The 25,227-nt window shown below is 37.0% G+C and overlaps 1 protein-coding gene across 4 annotated transcripts in view; it reads left to right on the top strand.

Annotated features, from left to right (window-relative positions):
- Positions 1–25,227, top strand: part of LOC110443818 (protein spire homolog 1-like) — an 81,920-nt gene that overhangs the window by 35,106 nt on the left and 21,587 nt on the right. For 3 of the 4 annotated variants that reach the window (XM_021488243.1, XM_021488241.1, XM_021488240.1), the window contains exons 4-7: positions 8,240–8,365; positions 9,721–9,783; positions 10,503–10,661; positions 15,010–15,096. In XM_021488243.1, the coding sequence (XP_021343918.1) occupies positions 8,240–8,365; positions 9,721–9,783; positions 10,503–10,661; positions 15,010–15,096 (435 nt within the window). The remainder of the gene's footprint in view (positions 1–8,239; positions 8,366–9,720; positions 9,784–10,502; positions 10,662–15,009; positions 15,097–25,227) is intronic. The other variant, XM_021488242.1, reaches the window with a different exon arrangement.

Raw genomic sequence — 25,227 nt, 5'->3', positions numbered from 1 at the left:
ATGTAGATAAAACAATGGACAAAGTAACCATTGATATAGCTATTCCTATGGTTACCTATTATTTGTCTTACTTACAGGTTTATTCTATCTTTGAACTTCCTTGTTTATTAACCATGTCACCTCTAAAGTCACATTTGAACCTCACCAAATCAGAGGCTGGGAAAATCCAGTTAAAATATGTAGGGGTGAATGTGTTCTTTGCTAATTTAAACACAATAAGTGTGTAGGTAGGTCTTCACATAGCTTATCAGGTCCTGAATCTGTGCAACGCTATTCAGAAACCTAATGTACTTTTAAGTAACTGCATGTTTTACTATAAACCATTTTGAAAACAAAAACATGTACAGGTGTGCTGAAAGGGAGACACTGATTCATATGTCAGGATACAGTAAACCCCACCTTACTGTGACACTTAATGATATTTACATACGTTACTGTGACATGCATCTCCAATTTAAAAGAGTTCCACACTGAAACATATGTTATCGTGACATGCATCTCCAATTTAAAAGAGTTCCACACTGAAACACCTGTAGGAGATGTTTAATGGACGGTAATTTAGACTACGATAATTAATTAATCACGCACATCATCACAGTGGTGAACCATTTTGTTGTCTGTTAACGACTCGGCTACAGGAATTTTTCCTTTTTGCATAATCGGTACAGAGCTGAACTAGTAATTTGTAGCCCTGGAAACAATTGGCGAAAAATGCTTCGGTTACATTAGGCAAGTTTGTCATTTCAAAAGGTGCTCAAGATTGCACACATTGACAATGGTCTTACAAGTTATTTAGAATTAGTATGTGATACTGTTGAGGTACAAGTTTTGAAAGGGAGATAACTCATCACAAATCACACGGTTGCAATTATATCTTTAAGTTCAACATCTAATGTTTCAATGCATCGACTAATCTCTGCCCTTCTCCATGAATATAAGCTTTCTAGTAATCATATTACCTGAAACTGGATATATGGCCATATAAACACTAATGAGAATACAATGTTCAAAGTTAAGCACTAAATTTTGTCCCAGCCCAATATAACTTTCATAATTCCTTTGCAAAGCCTCTATTATCTTATGTAAGACTAGACTGAAATTTCAGAGCGTATCAAGTTTTATCATTTAAATAGAAATATAAGACATAAAAACCAGTTTATATTACTCTAAATTCCATACATATTCCGTGTAAATAAGTTTGTTCTATAGTTTGAAAACCCCAGATACCTTGAATGTACAGTGAACTGATATTGTTTTCGTAGTCCTACCAATTAACTTTGTGTTTGGGAATATACATATATATATAAAGTCAGTGTGATTGATAAGCCTCATAGTGATTAGGATCAATACTGATCGATGAAGATCAAAGGGTACTCTTATATAGGTCGGCAGCCTGGCTGTGTTCTTACTGTGTTGTATCTGTGTTAATGATGTCAGATTTCTCCATTTATAGCATAAATCTTTATCTGTTCTAGGCTTCTAATAGTTTTATGTTCACCTACTTTCAGTTTTTGCTAGAAATCTGACTTTCCCTAAGAATTGCAGAATGGATGAGGGAAAAATCTATGCATTTAATACAACAGTCTACATACATATTATACATGTATACATTATGTAATTTTCAGATTTCGTTGCGAACAAATTGTATCAGGATCAATATTTTAGCACATGATGTGAAGGTATTTTCTAGATACATGAAGAACTGTTTGCTTCTACGCCAACATGGCTGGTAAAATGTATTTTTTCCCGTTCTAACTGTTTAGGTGGGTAAATGATCTCGTTATGAAACCACAAGTCACCTAGACACAATAAACCATCATTTAATTGGCTAATTCATATCAATAACCCTGCGCCTACAGGACACCAGGAACGCTGTCATAGAGCTGACTTGATCTGTTGTAACCAGGCCTGCCAGCATTGTACAATACTGTAGGCTTCCTCGCTGTTGGAAGCGTAACTGTTATGTTGATAACCCATATGTCATATAGTTGTAAAGTTTGTCGATTGTGGACAGAAAGTCCTGATTTTTGACTCTTGTTTCTGACTTTTGAAATGTTTAAAATTCCCTTCTGATATCTGGATGCTCAAATTCAAGTAAAGTATAGAAATATTTTGGGCTCAAATTAATTTATGAAATTGTATGCGCCGATGGCAAGAAAATGATGAAAACAAATGGTAGACTTCAACTGCTCTGTCTTTTATTCAGATTTTTGTAGTAAATGTGTGGGATCCAGATTGATGTTGATACTGTGTCAGTGTCTACAATCATGACTTTAGCACTGTCACGTAAGTATCCTTCAGGTTACCTGAGACAATACAAGGGCCGTGGTACAAGTCTGGCTTTGTTGACATTTATACCTCATCATATTCTTATAGGTTTAAACAGCCGTGTTTATTTCACTAAAACACATTCTTACATTCAATTTTACTGTCTGATGGGCAATAATGCATTCTAAATAGATGCAATGTGAAGGTTTTTATCTGACTTACCTTGATGTAGATATATGGAAAGGGGTTTAATGACATGCAGATTACTGCAAGTAAAGGCATGTCTATGGCCTACAAACCTTAAATGAAATCTAACCTAACCAACAGGTAAAGCCAGGGTTACAAGACAAAAAATCATGTGATATAAAACAGGATATCTATAAATTCAAGTGTTGGTAGGTTCAGGTGTTGGTAGGGTCAGGTGTTGGAACGGTCAGGTGTTGGTAGGGTCAGGTGTTGGTAGGGTCAAGTGTTGGTAGGGTCAGGTGTTGGAATGGTAAGGTGTTGGTAGGGTCATCAGGTGTTGGAATGGTCAGGTGTTGATAGGGTCAGGTGTTGAAAGGGTCAGGTGTTGGTAGGGTCAGGTGTTGGAATGGTCAGGTGTTGGTAGGGTCAGGTGTTGGTAGGGTCAGGTGTTGGTAGGGTCAGGTGTTAAAAGGGTCAGGTGTTGAAAGGGTCAGGTGTTGGTAGGGTTTGGTAGGGTCAAGTGTTGGTAGGTTCAGGTGTTGGTAGGGTCAGGTGTTGGTAAAGTCAGGTGTTAGTGAAGTCAGGTGTTGGTAGGGTCAGGTGTTGGGAGGGTCAGGTGTTGGAATGGTCAGGTGTTGAAAGGGTCAGGTGATGGAACGGTCAGGTGTTGGTAGGGTTTGGTAGGGTCGGTGTTGGTAGGGTCAGGTGTCAGGTGTTGGGGGTGTTGAAAGGGTCAGGTGTTGGTAGGGTCAGGGGTTGGTAGGGTCAGGTGTTGGAATGGTCAGGTGTTGAAAGGGTCAGGTGTCAGTACACACAAGTTTCACTGTACCTTGTACAGTACTTGTGTAATGAGACGGCGTCCAAGTGTAAAGCTATTTAAAGTGAATTTAACTAGTGATCCCTTTACTGACATAACAAAAACCATTAAATAATGAAAAGGTCACTAGAAATCCCTCTCCCAACACAACAGAAATACTATTGAAAGGTGAAGGTCACTAGAAATTCCTCTCCTGACATGCCAAAAATACTATTAAAAGCTGAAGGTTACTATCAATCCCTCTTCTGACATACCCAAAACACTACTGAAAGGTGAAGGTCACTAGAGATCCCTCTCCTGACATGCCAAAAATACTACTGAAAGGTGAAGGTTACTATCAATCCCTCTCCTGACATGCCAAACATACTACTGAAAGGTGAAGGTCATTGAAAATCCCTTTCCTGAAGCAGCATAAATCCATTACTTTACAAAGGTGAAGGTCATTGCAGATTCCTCTCCTGACATAGTGGTTTGTTCTTATCACAGGGATGTGAATGGCATTTCAGTCTCATTTTAAAACATTTATCTGTTTCTATAAAGTGAGCTGACAGACTACTCTGAAATCTGTCTATTGATTGTCATAGCCCTGTCTACTGGGGCTCCACGAACTTGTGGCAATTATCACGAGAATCTCCTTAATCAGCTGTTTTTTGTTTTATCTTGCATTTACAATAGTTCCCGGTTGTATATAAATCCTAGTTACAGACACAAGCTGATGAATAAGTAAGACAAATACCTCTCCTTCCACATTGGTAAGCTAATGAAACATTGATTGATCTGTGATGCCTGCCAGTATTGTCTTCCTCAGTCAGTAGAAGTTGCTATGGCAGACAAGTACTTGGGAATGAAGCTATAATATCGGTGTGTACGGGAGATTTAAACATCATATTACAGTTTAAAACCATTGCTTAGCTATTTAACTTTCGATCAGAATTAAAGAGTTCTAACACTACCATAATATATAATCTGATAGTATATATCCAGTCATTGATATTGTAGCTGAAGTTTGAGATATAGAGATTCCCCAAATGAGCGCTGGTTTGTTATCATTTATTATCTAACTCATGTTAGTTAATTTCGTAAATTTGTATTAAGACACCAGGTTTACCGAGTGTATTTTTAACTAGAGTAAATTAATATGATAACCAACCATCATGATTTTGAAGACCTTTTTCTCCCTTTGCATTCATATCGTATATAGATATTGGGGATACAGTTAAGGCAGTGCTATGGTCACCGCTGTCGTACTTTGATGTTGTGCTATTAACCGACTTCAGATATAGATAGGAATGTCGGTATAAAGGATTACATTAACACCAGCCCCTAATGACTGGTCACATCCTGGTCAATGGATGCCTGGACATGTACTTGTAATGGCTGGACATGCACCTGTATCTATTCACGGGGATGTCTTGTGCGTGACTCAGTGTCAAAACCAGTTTGGTCATCTTTATTTTGTAATTAGTTTTCAGGTGTTATTTCTCTTGTTGTCCATAAAATATGTATAAACTTGTTCCAGCTTTTGTAAAGTAGAACAAAACTTTTAGGAAAATTTAGTTACCAAATTAACTCATTTACCCCTGTATTTCGACAATGAAATTGGCTGTTCTTTGATTTGGAGCAGTCTAAATGCATTGCTAGGTGTCAGTAGGTTAATTGAAAGCTAGACATAGTTTAGCTGGTTTTGTGCCCTGTAATCTAGTTTTACTTTGACGTCAGCAGATGCTGTTATGTTCTGTTCTCATTCAACACATGGAAACTATTTTAAACATTTAGATTAATTCAAAATAATTGGATTTCACTTGTAATAGAAAACTTTTAAAGTACATTATTCTGTTTTCAAATTCATTTTGGTTCAGCAATCAATCAACTAGGCTGGCTATAATAACACTATGCTTATACTTTTATTGACAGATTATAATGTTCGTGTTTGTTTAAAAAATATGCATGAAGTTTTCTGATGTATTATTATGGTATTTAATGATACATTAAAGAAACAGCTATGCTTGAGAAGGAAAATCTTGAAATATTTTTTGAACGGTAAATTTGAGATTTATTGAACCTTGTCATGCAATATTAAACATGAAAGCTGGTACAAGTGATGTTCACATCATGATCAAGTACTTTATGATTTGAGGGTGTTGTATCAATCAGAACAAAAAAATGAAATTTCAATTACAGAGTTTAGAACTTGATGACTCCAGACGATAAAACTCTTGTGGTTGTATTTTGCTTGGTCATATAATTGTGTGTAGTCCGGTACACAGGGAGGTAGTTTATACACCGTCTGGAAAATAATAATGTTCATCTTCAAGCCTAAATCACATGGATGATTACGTTGACATTGAAGATAAAAATCTGATTGAACTCGGATATATCTCGGGTCATCACTGACCCAGAAAACATTCCATCAAAGTTAAACATAATACATTGGTTTTATCTTCTTACCTTTTTTTTAATCACATTAATTTTTTTAATTTTTTTTTCACAAACTCATTCAGTGAAATTATAATCACCTTTCTGCCAATGTTGTTTACTACACAAAGTTTTGGAGATGGTATCTTCATTGCCCTTGGCTGAACGAAAACTGATCCCTTTGATTGACTTTTTTGGCATACTTGTGTTATAATACTGGAGGAATTCCATTTGACTGGTGGTACCAATCTCCTAGATCTTACATGGACATAAATAATCATACCTATATGTGGCCAACTTTACTGACTGGTGGTAATTAGGCTAGCTATACAGTTAAACTTTCTCAAATTACAGCAACTTAAGATTGTTAATGTTTTATCAATTTTGTTGATTTTCGTTATCAATTTCATGCTCTTTCATTTTCATTCAGTAAATTTTAAATTGCTGATAGCAGGTTTAATTTATCTTGTATCTTTAAAATGACAGAACACACATATATATATATAGTTCCTGGCATTCTTTAGTTGTTGACAAACATATATTTAACAGTATATAAGAAGTTTAATAAATTCAGTTTTCATAATCATTATCTTATCAATTTATTTTTTAATCATCAATTTTTGTGAACATTTACTGTAAAGTCTAATTCACGGACATTAATGGTAAAGTGACATTAGGCTGTCTCCTTCATCATAATGAATCTACATCGAGGTAAATTACCTTCCCAGGTATTTAATACACAATGTTTTGCAGTGTACACCTATAGATGTGACACCTACCCTATAGAAGACACCAGTAATTGGCCGTAATATCTACCCAGCTTGATATTCCAATATCTCCATGGAATCTTGTGTCATGTTGTGATTTATTCGTAGAATTTTCTCGCAAGGAGGTTTACACAGGGGACAGTGTTGCATAATCTGTTATTTTCTAACTCTTATTTGGACTTGATGCATGCATCGTATAGTTGTAATTGTATATCTCGGTTAGGTGTTCAAAAGCCTACCCTTAATCTATTCTGTACAAAGGATCGAGGTAAATGTTATCGGGTGATCTTCAGTTATAGACGAAGCATTGCATATATATGCAGGAACCCTCTTCTGAAGTGTGGGATTCATAAACATGGAAGTTTAAATGGTACAAACATGTGGATATTGTATGGAGAATACATTATGTATATCCTGTACACACAACCCTGTAGTTAGTGTACTGGATCCAGCCTTTGTGTCCCACACCATACACATAGTAGTGTTGGCAAACAGTATTTCTGTTCAACAGGTGTTTGGTTGTAACGGTGTAATAAAATATTTCAAGTACATTTTGTTTTGTTCATGTTTAAATGTTCATCTACAGAACGTTTTAAACCATTTCCCGACTGTTTTATGCCCAGCCAACCCTAACATCATAAAATGACCAATTGAAATGTATGCATCATTTAGGCTTAGGAATGTGATTTAATGCTGGTAAGAAAGCCCCCCTATTTATGGTAGCTGTATATACAGGTACACTACACCTATATACATCAAAACTCATTTACAGTCAGCACTTCTGCAGAATTATTTATATTGGTGACCTTTGACCTTGTGACCTGTATAGTGATATGTGACCTACGACCTTGACAGTCAATACTGATATGGGAATACTATTGTAAAATGAATGTCGATTTGAATCTGGGCCTTGGAACAATGGTTTCTTTGAGAGCTTATATATCTTGTGTTGAAATGTATTCAGATCCGGTGTAGAATGAATTCAATGACATTTGTTCATGGGAAAATGGAATATAGGCAGTCAGCCTTCCACACTCATGAACGTCTTGTATTATAGGTAGTTTTTATCACAACATACCCATCACTGAGTTTGTTTTGTATCTCAAACAATTGTATCAAGAAAAGAAAGGTTGCTTCCTACATGAGAGTAACACATTATTCTAAAATGAAGAAAGACCTATCACCCAAGGCAGTTGTCCACTCCGAGTTGCTGAGAGTCTTGAATGCTTTATCAGATCTCTAGTACACTGTGCTAGTGTACCCAATCTCACAAAATGAAATGAATTGATGAAAATTGATTATCTAGTCCAAATAAAATGTATCATAGCATGTATGCTTGTTCCACAAATATAACACCTATCTCAGTGGTTTCAAACTTTACCATTATGACATCATAATGATGATGATGTCATCAATTGGGTTGTGGCATTCAAAGTTGGTATGAATGCCATTTGAGTTTAAAGGATTATAATTTAGTGGCATACCATGAATGAATCAATAAATCCAATGTCGTGACCTTCCATGGTGACCTTCGGTGACCTTCCATGGTGACTTTGCCACTGTACTTTTGGTATCCAATTGCATACTAACTTTTCCATGTATCCATGGTTACCTTATGTGTATCCATGGTAACTATAATACATGTTACTCTTTTCGCTGCACATATATCCCTGGTGACCTTATATGTATCCCGTGTGACCTTATATGTATCCATGGTAACAGTGTATGTTACTGTTTTCGCTGCACATATATCCCTGGTGACCTTGCAATCTTCTTGTCATTGTAGATTTGTGAACAGCACCTGTCCAATGAGGTTAATCCAGGAAACCATTACCGAGCTGTGTGTCGGGCCCTGGTGGCCGAGGCTCAGGAACTCTGCTCCTTCTTGGAACAAATCTCCACCGGTAAAGAGGTGTGTATGAAGAGTGCATTATACCTACCCCACAGACAAAACAAATACAATTTACTGTTGATTATTTAGTATATAAGTTATATCATGTCTGTCAGCATCTCTTCATGACCTTCAAAGTTGAAATCACTTTAAATTTAGTCTTGAAACTTTATAAATATATACGGTAGATACATGTAAAACTTGAATACAAATATTTCCTGTTGTAATTCAAATGACCAGTATTTTCTCAGGTCAAGAAAAAAAAATACAAATATATATTGAACCAGCATCTTACATTATCACATTTTCAGAAACTCACTAGAGGTATTAAGGAATGGTTTGAAGCATTATGTAGTAGATGATGAAGTTTGAGGAGTGTGAGCACAAATACTGAGGCTAAGGATGTTTGAAATGTAATTACAAGTAAATACATGTATATCCCATTTAGTGACTAGCCCCACCCAGCAAGCTGAGGATGGTATAAGTTTGTAATGTCATCAGGTCAGGCACTACTTAGAATAGTTTGAGGGTTAAAATTTGTTATAATACTCAATCTCAGGAAACTGATATGTTTAACATTTACATAAAACACATTTGTTTTAACATTAAGTGTTGTGGAGGGCCAGGGTGACACCAACAAAGCAGGAAAGGAGTAATGGAAAAACGTTAGGTCTCCTTAGCTTGGCCTCACCTAACAAATAGGGGGGAATAAATAGTAAGAGAGGTGTAATGGAGAAATGTTAGGTCTCCTTAGCTTGGCCTTACCTAACAAATAGGGGCAAAGAAATAGTAAGAGAGGTGTAATGGAGAAATGTTAGGTCTCCTTAGCTTGGCCTCACCTAACAAATAGGGGGGAATAAATAGTAAGAAAGGTGTAATGGAGAAATGTTAGGTCTCCTTAGCTTGGCCTCACCTAACAAATAGGGGCAAAGAAATAGTAAGAGAGGTGTAATGGAGAAATGTTACGTTTTCTTAGCTTGGCCTTACCTAACAAATAGGGGCAAATAAATAGTAAGAGAGGAGTAATGGAGAAATGTTAGGTCTCTTTCGCTTGGCCTCACCTAACAAATAGGGGCAAATAAATAGTAAGAGAGGTGTAATGGAGAAATGTTAGGTCTCCTTCGCTTGGCTTCGCCCTAATATTTGTTAGTGAATTTATTTGGATGTAAATTGGGATGAATGTGAAGTGATTGTTTGTATTTTCATGAAATTCTAGTAATCTGAGAAAGACAATTCAATTTGATTTCAGAAAATATTTTTACAAATGTACAGAATGTTAAACTTTGTAAGGCCAATATTTCACAATGGATGTCCTCAAAACGTCTTCATGGATTGATGATCTATTATGATTCCTGTTACTTACACCTTTGTTACAGAGTCTAAATGTAAAGGCGGAGGATGACCTAACAATATTAGATGATTTACAACGTAACGACTGGGTAAGTCATTCACTGACACCCTGTAAAATATACCTTACATGTAACATGTAGATGTAAAGCCAAATTATTCTTTCTAATATTTTAAATGATTTTTCACTTCATATGAGATTTATGAAACAAAACAGAAGCATATGTTTTAGCCTGGCACTTTTGAGCTAAAACTGAAAACTTTGGGATGGGTTTCATAAATCTTGTTTGAAAGTAAAACAAATTCAAAATCCTTTTCATCGCATTACAAAGATTGTTTGTGAATATTTTCAAAAAACATGGTCTCTTGGAGAAACTTCAACAGCACCATTTTGACTTTGTGTCGATTGTCTTATATGCAATATCACAGTGTCAGGACGGTATGTTGCCTCAAATCTGATGTCAGAGAATATAGGTGTTATAAATGTGAGGTGACATTCAATAAATATGACATGTTTTTATTCACTTCATGACACAATAGTCATGTAATAAGGTTTATTCTCTGGAACATTAACGCATTGCTGTCCTGTCATATGTCACTACCCATTATTGTAATGGGTAGACTAGAGCAACCAAGAATATAGGTTTAAGGATAAAATAACTATACAAAGGCATCTGTTATCTCCCAAAAATTTCAACAAGTAGTGATACATTTAGTGTATTGTTTTTTTAAAATTTCATTTGAATTTGATTAATGTTTGATTACCATACAACACGATGTTGTAAATGTGACCTATATATCTGTTATGAAGGCGAGGCTATGGGTACAGATAATGAAACAACTACGCCACGGGGTGAGGTTAAAAAGTGTAGAACACACTAACCTCACCCCTAGAGAATATGAGCTGACGCCGTTTGAGGTTCTACTGGAGGACATACGTACGAGGAGATACAACCTCAAAAAGACTGTGGTAAGTATTCCCCGTGTAAACGTAAGTCCATGTGGTGGTAGTTACAATAACTTGTTCTTTGTTGTTAGTTAATGTAGAAAATTCAAAGTGTCTCGGTAAGTCCTCATAGTACAATACCCAAAAAGTCCATGTTGGTAATAGTTAAAATACAAAATCGGTAATGTTCCTTCTTGTTAATTAGTATACAATATTCAAAAATCTTGATAGTCCTCATAATACAATGCTGAAAAAGTCCATGTTAGCGGTCCTCAAAATACTATGTTGGAAGAGTCCCTATTGATAACCCAAGAAGTCCATGTTGTTAGTCCTCATAATGCATCACTCCAAAAGTCCATATAGGTAGTAGCCGCAATCAATACACAACAGGACCATCCATGTTGGTGGTAGTATCTGTACATGTGGGCAAGTCTCGATACTCTCACAAAACCCTGTAGGTATAGTCCTTGTACAATACTCAAAAAGAACCCATGAGGGCAAGTCTCGATACTCTCACAAAACCCTGTAGGTATAGTCCTTGTACAATACTCAAAAAGAACCCATGAGGGCAAGTCTCGATACTCTCACAAAACCCTGTAGGTATAGTCCTTGTACAATACTCAAAAAGAACCCATGAGGGCAAGTCTCGATACTCTCACAAAACCCTGTAGGTATAGTCCTTGTACAATACTCAAAAAGAACCCATGAGGGCAAGTCTCGATACTCTCACAAAACCCTGTAGGTATAGTCCTTGTACAATACTCAAAAAGAACCCATGAGGGCAAGTCTCGATACTCTCACAAAACCCTGTAGGTATAGTCCTTGTACAATACTCAAAAAGAACCCATGAGGGCAAGTCTCGATACTCTCACAAAACCCTGTAGGTATAGTCCTTGTACAATACTCAAAAAGAACCCATGAGGGCAAGTCTCGATACTCTCACAAAACCCTGTAGGTATAGTCCTTGTACAATACTCAAAAAGAACCCATGAGGGCAAGTCTCGATACTCTCACAAAACCCTGTAGGTATAGTCCTTGTACAATACTCAAAAAGAACCCATGAGGGCAAGTCTCGATACTCTCACAAAACCCTGTAGGTATAGTCCTTGTACAATACTCAAAAAGAACCCATGAGGGCAAGTCTCGATACTCTCACAAAACCCTGTAGGTATAGTCCTTGTACAATACTCAAAAAGAACCCATGAGGGCAAGTCTCGATACTCTCACAAAACCCTGTAGGTATAGTCCTTGTACAATACTCAAAAAGAACCCATGAGGGCAAGTCTCGATACTCTCACAAAACCCTGTAGGTATAGTCCTTGTACAATACTCAAAAAGAACCCATGAGGGCAAGTCTCGATACTCTCACAAAACCCTGTAGGTATAGTCCTTGTACAATACTCAAAAAGAACCCATGAGGGCAAGTCTCGATACTCTCACAAAACCCTGTAGGTATAGTCCTTGTACAATACTCAAAAAGAACCCATGAGGGCAAGTCTCGATACTCTCACAAAACCCTGTAGGTATAGTCCTTGTACAATACTCAAAAAGAACCCATGAGGGCAAGTCTCGATACTCTCACAAAACCCTGTAGGTATAGTCCTTGTACAATACTCAAAAAGAACCCATGAGGGCAAGTCTCGATACTCTCACAAAACCCTGTAGGTATAGTCCTTGTACAATACTCAAAAAGAACCCATGAGGGCAAGTCTCAATACTCTCACAAACCCTGTAGGTATAGTCCTTTTACAATACTCAAAAAAATCATGTGGGCAAGTTTCAATACACTCAAATACCCTGTAGGTAGTCCTTGTATAATACTCAAAAAATCATGTGGGCAAGTCTCGATACTCTCCCAAATCCCTGTAGGTATAGTCCTTGTACAATACTCAAAAAGAACCCATGAGGGCAAGTCTCAATACTCTCACAAACCCCTGTAGGTATAGTCCTTGTACAATACTCAAAAAAAACATGAGGGCAAGTCTCAATACTCTCACAAAACCCTGTAGGGATAGTCCTTGTACAATACTCAAAAAAAACATGAGGGCAAGTCTCGATACACTCTCAAAACCCTGTAGGTATAGTCCTTGTACAATACTCAAAAAAAAAACATGAGGGCAAGTCTCAATACTCTCACAAAACCCTGTAGGTATAGTCCTTGTACAATACTCAAAAAAAACATGAGGGCAAGTCTCAATACTCTCACAAAACACTGTAGGTAGTCCTTGTACAATACTAAAAAAATCATGTGGGCAAGTCTCAACACACTCACAAAACACTGTAGGTATAGTCCTTGTACAATACTCAAAAAAAATCATGTGGGCAAGTCTTGATACACTCACAAAACCCTGTAGGTATAGTCCTTGTACAATACTCTAAAACATTACGTGAGAAAGTCTTGATACACTCACAAAACACTGTAGGTATAGTCCTTGTACAATACTCTAAAACATTACGTGGGAAATTCTTGATACACTCAAAAACCATGTAGGTAGTCCTTGCACAATATTGTTAAACTCTCTTTAGCCTTAGACATTAAACTCAACATTATCAGAAATGGCTCCACAAAACAATTAACTGTAGGTCTCTGTAATAACCTGCTTTTACTTGTGTGCATTACAAGACGGAATCATAAGATATGAACTTGAGAAATTTAAAGCAAAGTGTATTCAAACATAGTCTATTTATAAATTCCACAATAAAAATAAGGTTGAAAATAAAAGGTCTCAACAAATGTTTGGTGTTATCACTAATTGGTAACAGTCATCTACTAGACTCGGTGATTGACCCCTATGTATGGGTGATTGACCCCTATGTATGACGGTATCATGGTGTAAAACAAATCACTATGTATATAATGTCAACATGATAAGCCTCGATTGCTGCGACAGGTGTCTTGGTAGAGAAGTAATGTTGTAATTTGTATGTATGAACATTGTTTTTTTCAGTCTTATTAGAGATATGATGTTTAAACGTTCATGTACAAACATTTCTTTATTACTTATAGTAGAGAAATAATGCCGTAACGTTTATGTACAGACATGTTTTATTGGCCTGTTATACATTGACCTGTAACATAACAGAATATCTCCCTGTAGAACATCCATTAAATGCCTATGAGATGTTGCCTAATTGATGTCTCTCTGTGTAAAACAGCTCTGCAATTGGCTGTTTGAGGTCATGTGACATGGCCTTTTATATTTTTATCAGCTTGTCTAGGTACTTCCTAATAGAAAAACTAACACTTAATGTTATTTAATACATTGATAATTGAGAGATAACAGTTAAGATGTTAACCCTTTGACCCCTATGTAACTTTAATAAACTCTTACCATAAAATGTTCTGGATGAGTCCATTATGGTCTACAGTGTTGAAAGAGTTAATGCATGTTATGGCCTGATTGTTGAGGGTATTCTGCTTGTGATCATACAAATTTCTGATTAACCCCTTGAGGAATGCACTTGATTCATTCTGATTGCTTGAATGATTTTTCTGTTTTTGCATGAGATAACAGATTTTTAATTGGTGTTTGTTACACAATAAAATGACTGGTTATTGGTGATGTACAAATGATAATAACTTGTCTGTAATATCGCAAAGAGTAATTACAAAGAGGTATTTCACCCTAGAATACTGGAACAAAGCTCCTGTAACCAGTAACATTCACTGTCTCTATACTTAATATTCTTCAACTGATTTAAAATGACAATCTGTTTAGATTAGATTACTGTATGTTTAGAATTAGTCAAGATTGTTTTTTACTGATTTAAATTGACAAACTGTTCCTTTAAACCAGGAAATGTTATTTTAAAGTTTTGTATAAAATCTGATGTGTATAACCTAACATGTAACAGAAAAATGTGACGGATTTAAATAAACGATCTGTTTCCTTAATCCAGAAAATATTGTTCCACAGTTTGTATATAAATCCGACGTGTACAACCTAACACACTGTTCCACTACATCATTGCTATTGTATGATGTGATATAATCTGAAAAATGACATAACATTATTTTTTCGACCTCACAATATTACATGGAGGGGAGATGTTGATAAGTAATAAGTATTGCTCATGTTTGTCTCATCCTGTTCTGGTCCAGTAGCATTGCTCTAACATTGTTAGTCAGGGTTCAACGGTCAAGACCAAGGTTACTTTTACTATTTATAGAAATTTGTAAACCAATTCAGTTTCATCACTGTAACGACTTTGTTTTTTTAACCAATTTTGATCAAACTTTATGCAAAGGTGAAATATGAGAATAAAGACTTTCTTGAAACTAGATTTCCTACTATTGAGGAATGACTGCATGTTTTTCTGCGTGTACTGCTGATGCTGTTTTATACCTGTGTGTGTTGACCTTCCTTTACAGGTAAATGGTGACATCCCACTCAAGGTGAAAAGTGATGCGCATGCTGTGATACTTGATTTCATTCGATCTCGCCCCCCTCTACATTCCGTAAGTCTTTAATTCTCGCATGTTACTTGCATGATTCACCATTTTAATCAGAAACACAAATTTCATCTTTCCACCTGGCACCTGATATTCATATATTAACTATAAATATTTTACAGGTAGATCAATTTGATTAGTTACTGTGATTTCAAAGCATACCTGTCTATGTCAATATACCTGTTGGACATGGATGGGCTTATTGCCAACTTAGCCATAATGATTAAAATGTGAATGTATTGGATGTATACAGGTGGTCCCTTGTCTTTAGAGACCTATATATATATATAACATTGTTGTTGGGACCTACTACCTACCAAAATAAGTAAATAATGGGAGTACTTTAAGGTAAAGGGTACCACTACATCCGTTATAATCGCACAGAAGAGTTCCACTCAGGGTATTCCTGACTTGGAATATTCTCCCTTCTATATAATTGATAAAACAACCAAAAGGAGTTGTTCTGGCTTAGAGTAACTTCCCCTGTCAAGTTTTTCACAGTCTTTGCAGCCCATAAATTGGACACTTATTTTGATATTGTGCTTTCAGTAGTCCTGTTTGGCAATATTAGTAAAGTATAGGCGTTGCTATGTAAGTGTCCCGAGTTCGACCCCTGTTGTCGTTTTCCATCATTTTTGTTATTTCTATAATGCATGGCAATATGCGATTTTTATGAAATTTTTCTTTCGAAAAGGATTTTTTTTTTCCCTCTCACAATGGTGACAATTGTAATAATATAGTTTGATTTGTTGGAACACTTTACATTAAGGCTGTATGCTGTATTAAAAGCAGCCAGTTGTTCAAAATTAACAAACTTTTTCATTTCTGATTAATTGTCAAAATTTCGTCATTGAACTACATTAGAATGGCTTTGATTTACTATTTGAATCAATTTCAAAGGGACTTGAAATGATATAAGATTGTATCATTGTTACAACCACAAGTGTTGGGAGAGCTGTGTCCTTTCTGTTTGTAGAGAATGACTATTGGAGACTCATTATTCACATACTGCTATACATAATCATGGTGCACAGTACAGACAGGCTTCTACATAGCTAAACTGGCAAATAATAACATATAAAGGAAGATTTTCAGGTAAAAAGCGTTACATATGAGGAAATATTACTGTGTTAGATAATGCAATATTGTCAAAATTATATACTCTATATTATCTAATGGATAAAAATCTTCCTTACTGGAGAATTCCTTGGGGAGAAAGGCAATTTATGAAAATGTCTATAAAAAAATGATAATAGGATCTGGAAATATGATATTCAAGGAATGAAAAATAACTTGGGAGATCTGGTGTTAGCTTCCTTCCTGTAGCCATGGAGCTTAAGATGAAAGGGTTTCTCACAGACGGGTGAAAACCTGTGTTACATACCAATAGGTAGTCGGGGCAGGCTGTCATCAGCCTATAAAACCAGGTAATGGTCTGAGGGCTGATGTCTTACTGTAGTAAACAGTTTCATACAAGGTTGTCAAAAGGTTATAGAACCCTGTCACTGTGTTCTGGTGATCATGTCCAGTCATAAAGTGGTCAGGGTGATGTATGTCCCCATAATGGTAATGTCCAGTGTACAAGCTCTGGAGTCCTAACAGATCCATATATACAAACTCTGGTATCAGTGTGTCCGAACAGATCAGTGTATACAAGCTGTGGTACTGGTGTGTCCTAACAGATCAGTGTATACAAGCTCTGGTACTGGTGTGTCCGAACAAATCAGTGTATACAAACTCTGGTATCAGTGTGTCCGAACAGATCAGTGTATACAAGCTCTGGTACTGGTGTGTCCTAACAGATCAGTGTATACAAACTCTGGTACTGGTGTGTCCGAACAAATCAGTGTATACAAACTCTGGTACCAGTGTGTCCTAACAGATCAGTGTATACAAGGTCTGGTACTGGTGTGTCCGAACAAATCAGTGTATACAAACTGTGGTACTGGTGGGTCCTAACAGATCAGTGTATACAAGCTGTGGTACTGGTGGGTCCTAACAGATCAGTGTATACAAACTCTGGTACCAGTGTGTCCTAACATATCAGTGTATACAAGCTCTGGTACTGGTGTGTCCGACCAAATCAGTGTATACAAACTCTGGTACCAGTGTGTCCTAACATATAAGTGTATACAAGCTCCGGTACCAGTGTGTCCTAACAGATCAGTGTATACAAGCTCCGGTACTGGTGTGTCCTAACAGATCAGTGTATACAAGTTCTGGTACTGGTGTGTCCTAACAGATCAGTGTATACAAGGTACTGGTGTGTCCTAACAGATCAGTGTATACAAACTCCGGTACCAGTGTGTCCTAACATATCAGTGTATACAAGCTCCGGTACCAGTGTGTTCTAACACATCAGTGTATACAAGCTCTGGTACTGGTGTGTCCTAACAGATCAGTGTATACAAGCTCTGGTACTGGTGAGTTCTAACAGATCCGTGTATACAAGCTCCGGTACCAGGGTGGCCTAACATATCAGTGTATACAAGCTCCGGTGCCAGTGTGTCCTAACATATCAGTGGATACAAGCTCCGGTACCAGTGTGTCCCAACATAGCAGTGTATACAAGCTCTGGTACTAGTGTGTCCTAACAGATCAGTGTATACAAGGTACGGGTGTGTCCTAACATATCAGTGTATACAAGCTCCGGTACCAGTGTGTCCCAACATATCAGTGTATACAAGCTCTGGTACTGGTGTGTTCTAACAGATCAGTGTATACAAGCTCCGGTACCAGTGTGTCCTAACATATCAGTGTATACAAGCTCCGGTAGCAGTGTGTCCTAACATATCAGTGTATACAAGATCTGGTACTGGTGTGTTCTAACAGATCAGTGTATACAAGCTCCGGTACTGGTGTGTCCTAACAGATCAGTGTATACAAGGTCTGGTACTGGTGTGTTCTAACAGATTAGTGTATACAAGCTCCGGTACCAGTGTGTCCTAACATATCAGTGTATACAAACTCTGGTACTAGTGTGTCCTAAAAATAACAGCTAGGTGAGTACCTTCTGCTGGAAAGTATGGCAGCGGACAATAGTTGCCTGCTTAACTTTACATTGTGTTGACATAGTTTCTTACAACACAACCTGCTATAATGAAAAATGCTAGGCTGTCATGCATTAATACAAATACACATTCATGCATTTATACAAATACACATAATCTGTAATTTCACTTCCAATTCTGCAAAGTGGATTTATATTAGTCCTGGTGTTAAAGACTTTCTTTTTCTCTATAAAATATTTCAAAATGAAATGGATTAGGACAGGTTTGATGAATGTTATGATTTTCATTTTTAGCTTCTATGCATCATGAGATTCAAGGTTTGCATGCCTTTTAACAAGCTTTCTAATTTGAAGTATTCGTGTAACTTGAGCATGTGTGTGTGAGGTACATTGTACCTACGTACTCCAGCTGTGTCCGAGTGGTCAGCTTGGGACAGCCAGGACAGGGGAAGATTATCACGTATTATTGTTACAGCTTGGGGTACTTAGTGAAATCCTGTTAAACTGTCACTGACCACCATTGTGATAAGGGCCCTATGGCCGCAGGTTGTTGTCACAATGACAGATAGGATCTGCTGACCACTGGTCACTCGTGACAAATGTCCACATCAGATTTTATTAATACTATACATTTGTAGACAAAATACATCAATACAATTTCAATTTTTACATATTTTCACAATGAAAGAATATATAATAGATTCCGGTAGGCATTGTAAAAGCAGGTCATTTCTGTACATAGAGATGGGTACAGCTATCATATATTTAGGATATACACCTCACCTATTTTTGTTTAGACAAAGTATTTCTCCTTTGAAGTATTATTAGGACAACACACTTTTGGACTCAAGTCTCCTGTTAACATTTTTCAATAACATTTATCTACTACCAATTTCAGTGTAGGGACGAAGGCTTGTTCGTAATTCCCAGGTATACGACACAATACAGGGCAGTATTATGTTAGTGAGGTGACCATGGGACTGTCCAGATTGTCTATAATAGATCCTGGCTGAAATGTACAAAACAAATTATATAGCAATATGTGAACTCTATGAGCAAAGATACTCACTTTTGAGAAGATTTAAAAAAATGATTTACAGATGAAAAATTATTCATCTTGAGACTAATATGTAAGGCACGCATATGTTTAGTTGATTCCATGGGTGAGGGGACATCAATTCACAGAGAATCACATTGAATTCAGGTTGTTTATGTCTATATCAGGCAGTGTAACACCTGAGAGGTATAATTGGCCACAATCGGACCATTCAACCAATCAATGGTCAGCACGCATTAGGACAACCGTTCAAAGGTCAACATTTATTCAGTCAATAATGTTGATCATAGCAACCATTTACGAGCACTTAGACGTGTTCTTTACCATCAAATTATTCTAATTTTGCTTTGGTGAAGAGGATTATACAAAACAGTCAGATAAATACAGTATATTAGTATTGTACCCCTGTGTGAATGCATTGATCCTCTGCACCATTCCTTGCGATACATACATAAGGACCCGCTTCCATGCAGCTTGCATATATTTTCACTTATAACAATCTATTATCAGTATTTCATCTTACTTGTACGTATACTGAGGACTGGGTCAGTCTGTCAGTGTTAAACTTATTATCCATAAATGTCTTTATATTATGTCAACACATTAATATATGCAGTTTGTGTATGAGACAAACTAAATAGACCAAAACCACATGGACCCTAAAGATTATACCCAAATGAGAAATAACAACATAAAATACTATCCTCCTAACGCTACTATTACAGACCAAATATCTTGAGTGCGTGAATAAGAATAGAGCACATATATTATATATGTCAAAGGGTCAATCAATTCGAGCATATTTTTTAGATGACATAGAACCAAAGCACTTAAGGGTTAAGGAACTTGCATAGCTTTTCAAGTTTATTAAGAATGTTTTTGATATAGTTATATGACAGTTTTCAGGTGGTCAAGACTACATGTGCTGTGCACACCCCAGACTTTTGATATAGTTTTAGGACAGTTTTCAGGTGGTCAAGACTACATGTGCTGTGAACACCCCAGACTTTTGATATAGTTTTAGGACAGTTTTCAGGTGGTCACGACTACATGTGCTGTGCACGCCCCAGACTTTTGATATAGTTATAGGACAGTTTTCAGGTGGTCAAGGGCCGATTCAACCTTACAGGAAGACCAAGAACTGGTGAATAAATATATGTGCTGGATGCTGATGTGTGCTTTAGATATATATTCTGTCACTATTACTCCATATATGACCACACACATTTTGAATGGTAAGACTGGCTGGACACCATAGGTGGATTAGCATTTAGGGTACATATCAAATTCCTGTAGCCACTTTGTGGAGCCCCGTTGGTGTCTGTCCAACACTGGTCAATAAGCTGGAATTAATATCAACAGGTAAATATTGCGGCTTGTTTACAAGGCCGGCACACACAGGTGTAAGTGTGGATAGACAATCTCCTCCTGGGATTAGCTTATCTTATTATGGTGGCCAACTTGCCCAAGACTTTGCCAGCATTCTCTGATCTCCTGTGGGAAAGGTGACAAACCAGTCTTAGGCTTCTGAGTTTGTGTACCGTAACGGTGGATCCTATACCCCTACAGGGGATTTCACGGAAGTAAACGTTGGATTATCTACCCTTAGTTATCTTTACTTAGGTTCAGTTAGTCCTATCCCATTTATCTGTTTGGTTTCCGTTATCATATCAAAACAAAAGTGAAAAAAATGAAACAGCTTTACTTAATTTGGTTTTCCTTTATCTTGTCAAAACTAAAGCACAAAACACAGGTTTTTCCAGAAAGATTTCATGTAAAGATGCATTCCTGTAGCTCTTTGACAAAACGTTCATTTTCTGAAGAAGTATATGAGTTTAATTAAGTATATGCTACTGTCTTACCATTTTGTGAAATGGACAAGAGTAGCTATTTAATTTAAAATATAAAAATAATGAAATTATTGAGTTATCTCCCCTTGTTTGAAGACTTGCACAGGCCAATTGACTTTGTAAAATAAGGTGTGTCCATTTGGTCACTTAATGGTCACCCTATTGATAGCTACATACCAATTGTCTTGGCGACATGTAAGGTCAGCCATCCATATATTGGAATGGAAGATTACTGTGAAAAACCATAAGTAAATATTGACCAGGGCAAGGCTGTAACACTATGTAAGCTTCTGTACTTCATTCTGGGTCAATAGACAGTGTGATGGCCTGTTAAAGTTGACCTCCCCGGGTATTCCCTCTCTGGTCTACTTGACCGATCTGTTTCCTGTGAATCAGTCATAACATGTTTTATTGTTCAGTATGAAGTAGGTGTTTTGTTTGAACGAGTCAAAACGGAAGAGTGGTATCGTAAAATTGAACACACAGTGAGCAAGTGTTCGATGTATTGACAGTGTTAGGGAAGTTTTGCAAAATCGTAGATAAAAGTTTCAGTGTGTAAATACTTCAGTACTATGAAGAACTCCCAGGATTCTATTGACGCTAAGTGTTCGTTGATATAGATTAATCACCAATGTATAAATATATAGGTAAAATGCAAGGTCTTGTATATATATATGACAGTCCAATATAGACCCAGTATAGGCCCAATATAGTCTTAACTACATTTATAGACAAACATCTGTCAATGTTTTTGTAATGTACGAGCTCACTAATTACATAACAGGATTTCATTGAAGGGAATACACCCAGTGCACAGGCTTGTATATCTTAACTAGTATTACAACACATTGCTATGCCATTTTCACTGGTCTCTGGAAGTTCTCCTGGAATGTGGTTGGAAGCAGTGAAATCTTTTCCTAAAATTACAATATATCTGAAAACCACTGCTATAAAAATCACTAGAAATATGATATACAAAAAATCCATTTTGTAAAAAATAAATAAAAAATAAATTGATTTCACTGCATCATATGTGTATTGTGTCTACTCAGGACTCACCAATGCAAGGTAATAAAGGTCAAAAGGTTGAGTTCCATGTCAAAAGTGTTCTCAGTGACCAATCTATAATTTATTTTCATGGGTCATTTTCAACTGTATTGCTCAAAACAATGGGTCCTACCATGTTAAATTTAAGTATTTCCATAAATTCTATGAGTATAGGACTCGGGGCTTGTATGTAGATTTATCATTGGTTCTTAAAAAAACTAACAAATTGCAAAAGGAGCCAGTATAAATCCTTTATATTGCAGAAATAATGAAATTATTGATGTGTACATTGGGTTTACGAGTACAAACACATAAGAAGGCTACGAGGCGATAACCAGGTATATAGTTGTTCTGGATCAGTGACGAGGTTCTTTATCAAGGATGGTCTGGTCCGATGTTTGAACTGTTGACTGTTGACATTATAGGTTACAACACACAGAAAGGGGCAAGCAGTCTGTGACTGACAGGTTAATTTTGGATCACAAATCCTTTTGAGGAATATTTTAATTGGAGTAATTTAACTATTGGTGAGAGTGGTTGTAAATTGCTAGTGTACAGGGCCACTTAGTGGTTAAAATATGGTTCATCATACTCCCTGCTGAGTCACAAAGTAACATAACAAGTTTGTTTTTTAGGTTTTATATTTATTAGGTGACTTTGAGTTTTACAAATAACAAATCTTACGTATGAATTTCAGCAGAGGAATTTCTTAATTACAGTAAACTTTCAGTGTATAACAGCACTTTTAACACTAAGGTAAGGCATGTAATAGCAACCGAAAGGAGATGAAGTCGAATGAATTCATTAAAAGAAAGTAAGTTTTTTCTGGTTTAGGTGTCAAGCAAATAAATCTTCTGTATAGAGGTTCTGGTGTAGGTCCTTTTAAGCTCACCCCACAGTAGGGTCTGATGGGTGTAGAGAGAGAGTCTCTGTAGGTCCCCTTAAGGTTTCCTAACAGTAGGGTTTGATAGGTGGAGAGGTTCTCTGAAGGTCCTTATAAGCTCTAGATCTCCCCACAGTAGGGTCTGATGGGTGTAGATAGGTTCTCTGTAGGTCCCTATAAGCTCTCCCCACAGTAGGGTCTGATGGGTGTAGATAGGTTCTCTGTAGGTCCCTATAAACTCTCCTTACAGTAGGGTCTGATGGGTGTAGATAGGATCTCTGTAGGTCCCTATAAACTCTCCTTACAGTAGGGACTGATGGGCGTAGATAGGTTCTCTGTAGGTCCTTATAAGCTCCAGATCTCCCCACAGTAGGGTCTGATGGGTGTAGATAGGATCTCTGTAGGTCCCTATAAGCTCTCCCCACAGTAGGGTGTGATGGGTGTAGATAGGTTCTCTGTAGGTCCCTATAAACTCTCCTTACAGTAGGGTCTGATGGGTGTAGATAGGATCTCTGTAGGTCCCTATAAGCTCTCCCCACAGTAGGGTGTGATGGGTGTAGATACGTTCTCTGTAGGTCTCTATAAACTCTCCTTACAGTAGGGTCTGATGGGTGTAGATAGGTTCTCTGTAGGTCCCTATAAACTCTCCTTACAGTAGGGTCTGATGGTTGTATAGAGGTTCTCTGTAGGTCCCTATAAACTCTCCTTACAGTAGGGACTGATGGGTGTAGATAGGTTCTCTGAAGGTCCCTAAGCTCCTTATGCTCTCACTGTAGTAGGGTGTAGCTGAATTTTGAGTTAACCAAGGGAAATGAGTATTGATCTTATACCTGAAACCAACTCTGCTGATGCAGAAACAACTTTTTCAAAGATAATTATTTAACCCTCCTCTGTCTAATGTGCTAATTAAATAAAAGATTGGGCTCAATTATAATGTAGCGCTAGAGGTTGCTCTCACTAAAACACAATTTAGTAAGTTAATTCCTCAAGTTTTAATGATATTCTTATCAATCTGGACTGGGAGTAAAAAAAAACATGGATACATTTCAGAGGAAAAGACCTGTACGAAATGGAATGGCAAGTTATCATTAATGGCTAACTATGTACTCACTGATCCCAGATAAATTCACCAGGAATAACAATAGCCTGGCCCATTGTAACGCACTCTGATTCTGAAACATGCCTGCTATCTGAGTTTTGAGTTGGATAACTAATTGAGGGTGACCTAATTAATGGCCCTTGTCAGTCATACATAATTAACACAGAAATGTACAAGAGGAAGCTGGACCTACCTTCTCATTTGTTTAACCATTCGTTTGCTGGCCCCAATGCAGAAGCAGAAGCACATGATATAGCCCATTTAATTTTACAGATTTTACTTGTTTTCCTAATGCTTTGCTCGGATAAATTCAATATATATTACAACAAATTTTGAATTCATATTCAGAGTCCATGTTCTGCATCCTGATAATATTACTGCTGTAATTTTTGAGACTGAGGGTTAAGAATTCTCATCAATATGATAAAGAAAACTCTACCGGAATATTACAGACATATCACAAAAATTCCAAAGTTCATCATCAAGTTATTTAGAAAAAAAACAGGATATTCTTGGGGGAAGGGAAGTAACTCTTACACTAAAAGCAAAAACCTATGGGTTTTGGCTGTCTTTCTGCGTAAGTACTGGGATGGGCCAGTAATTAAGTTGGGACACTTTATTGATTCTGAAATCGCATGGAAATTAATGGCACCTCATTGCTACTAAAATACGGAAAGAATTCTTACAGACGAAAAAAATAAAAAATGTTGCAAACTTTCTAGCTGTTCTACCGAGAGTAAGCTTGAGTTGTGAAGTAAATATTGATTTCTGCCGTATAAGGAAAGATTGCATAGTAACAAATCAGCATTTATACCACCAGTTTATTTAACTACCTCGTTAATTCCTTACAATGTTTAATTTCCAGGGAAAACATAATATCCCTCACCAAAGGGTATTTGCCTATATATGTACATGTGTCCAGTATATCACATACAGCATACCGACAGATGTGGTGTTTCATTTGAGAAAAACAGCTCAATTATTATTGTGATTGGTTGTAATGGTCCATAGGTGATTTACACTGTAAATTATTCAGTCTCTGAGCCTGCCAATGGTTAGCTAGCCGGCTGACATACCCTCAGACAGATTTACATCATCCTGGGCTGCTGATGCTGCTGTAATAGAAGGGTGACCAGACAGCTCCATCTGTTATCTGTATCCCAGTTACCTGACCCACCGGGGGAACTTCCA

This window comes from Mizuhopecten yessoensis, unplaced genomic scaffold (assembly GCF_002113885.1).
Source record: "Mizuhopecten yessoensis strain PY_sf001 unplaced genomic scaffold, ASM211388v2 scaffold716359, whole genome shotgun sequence".
In the NCBI taxonomy this organism is placed as follows: domain Eukaryota; kingdom Metazoa; phylum Mollusca; class Bivalvia; order Pectinida; family Pectinidae; genus Mizuhopecten; species Mizuhopecten yessoensis.
Note: the sequence above shows the minus strand (reverse complement) of the source record. Positions and strands in the feature narration are given on the sequence as shown.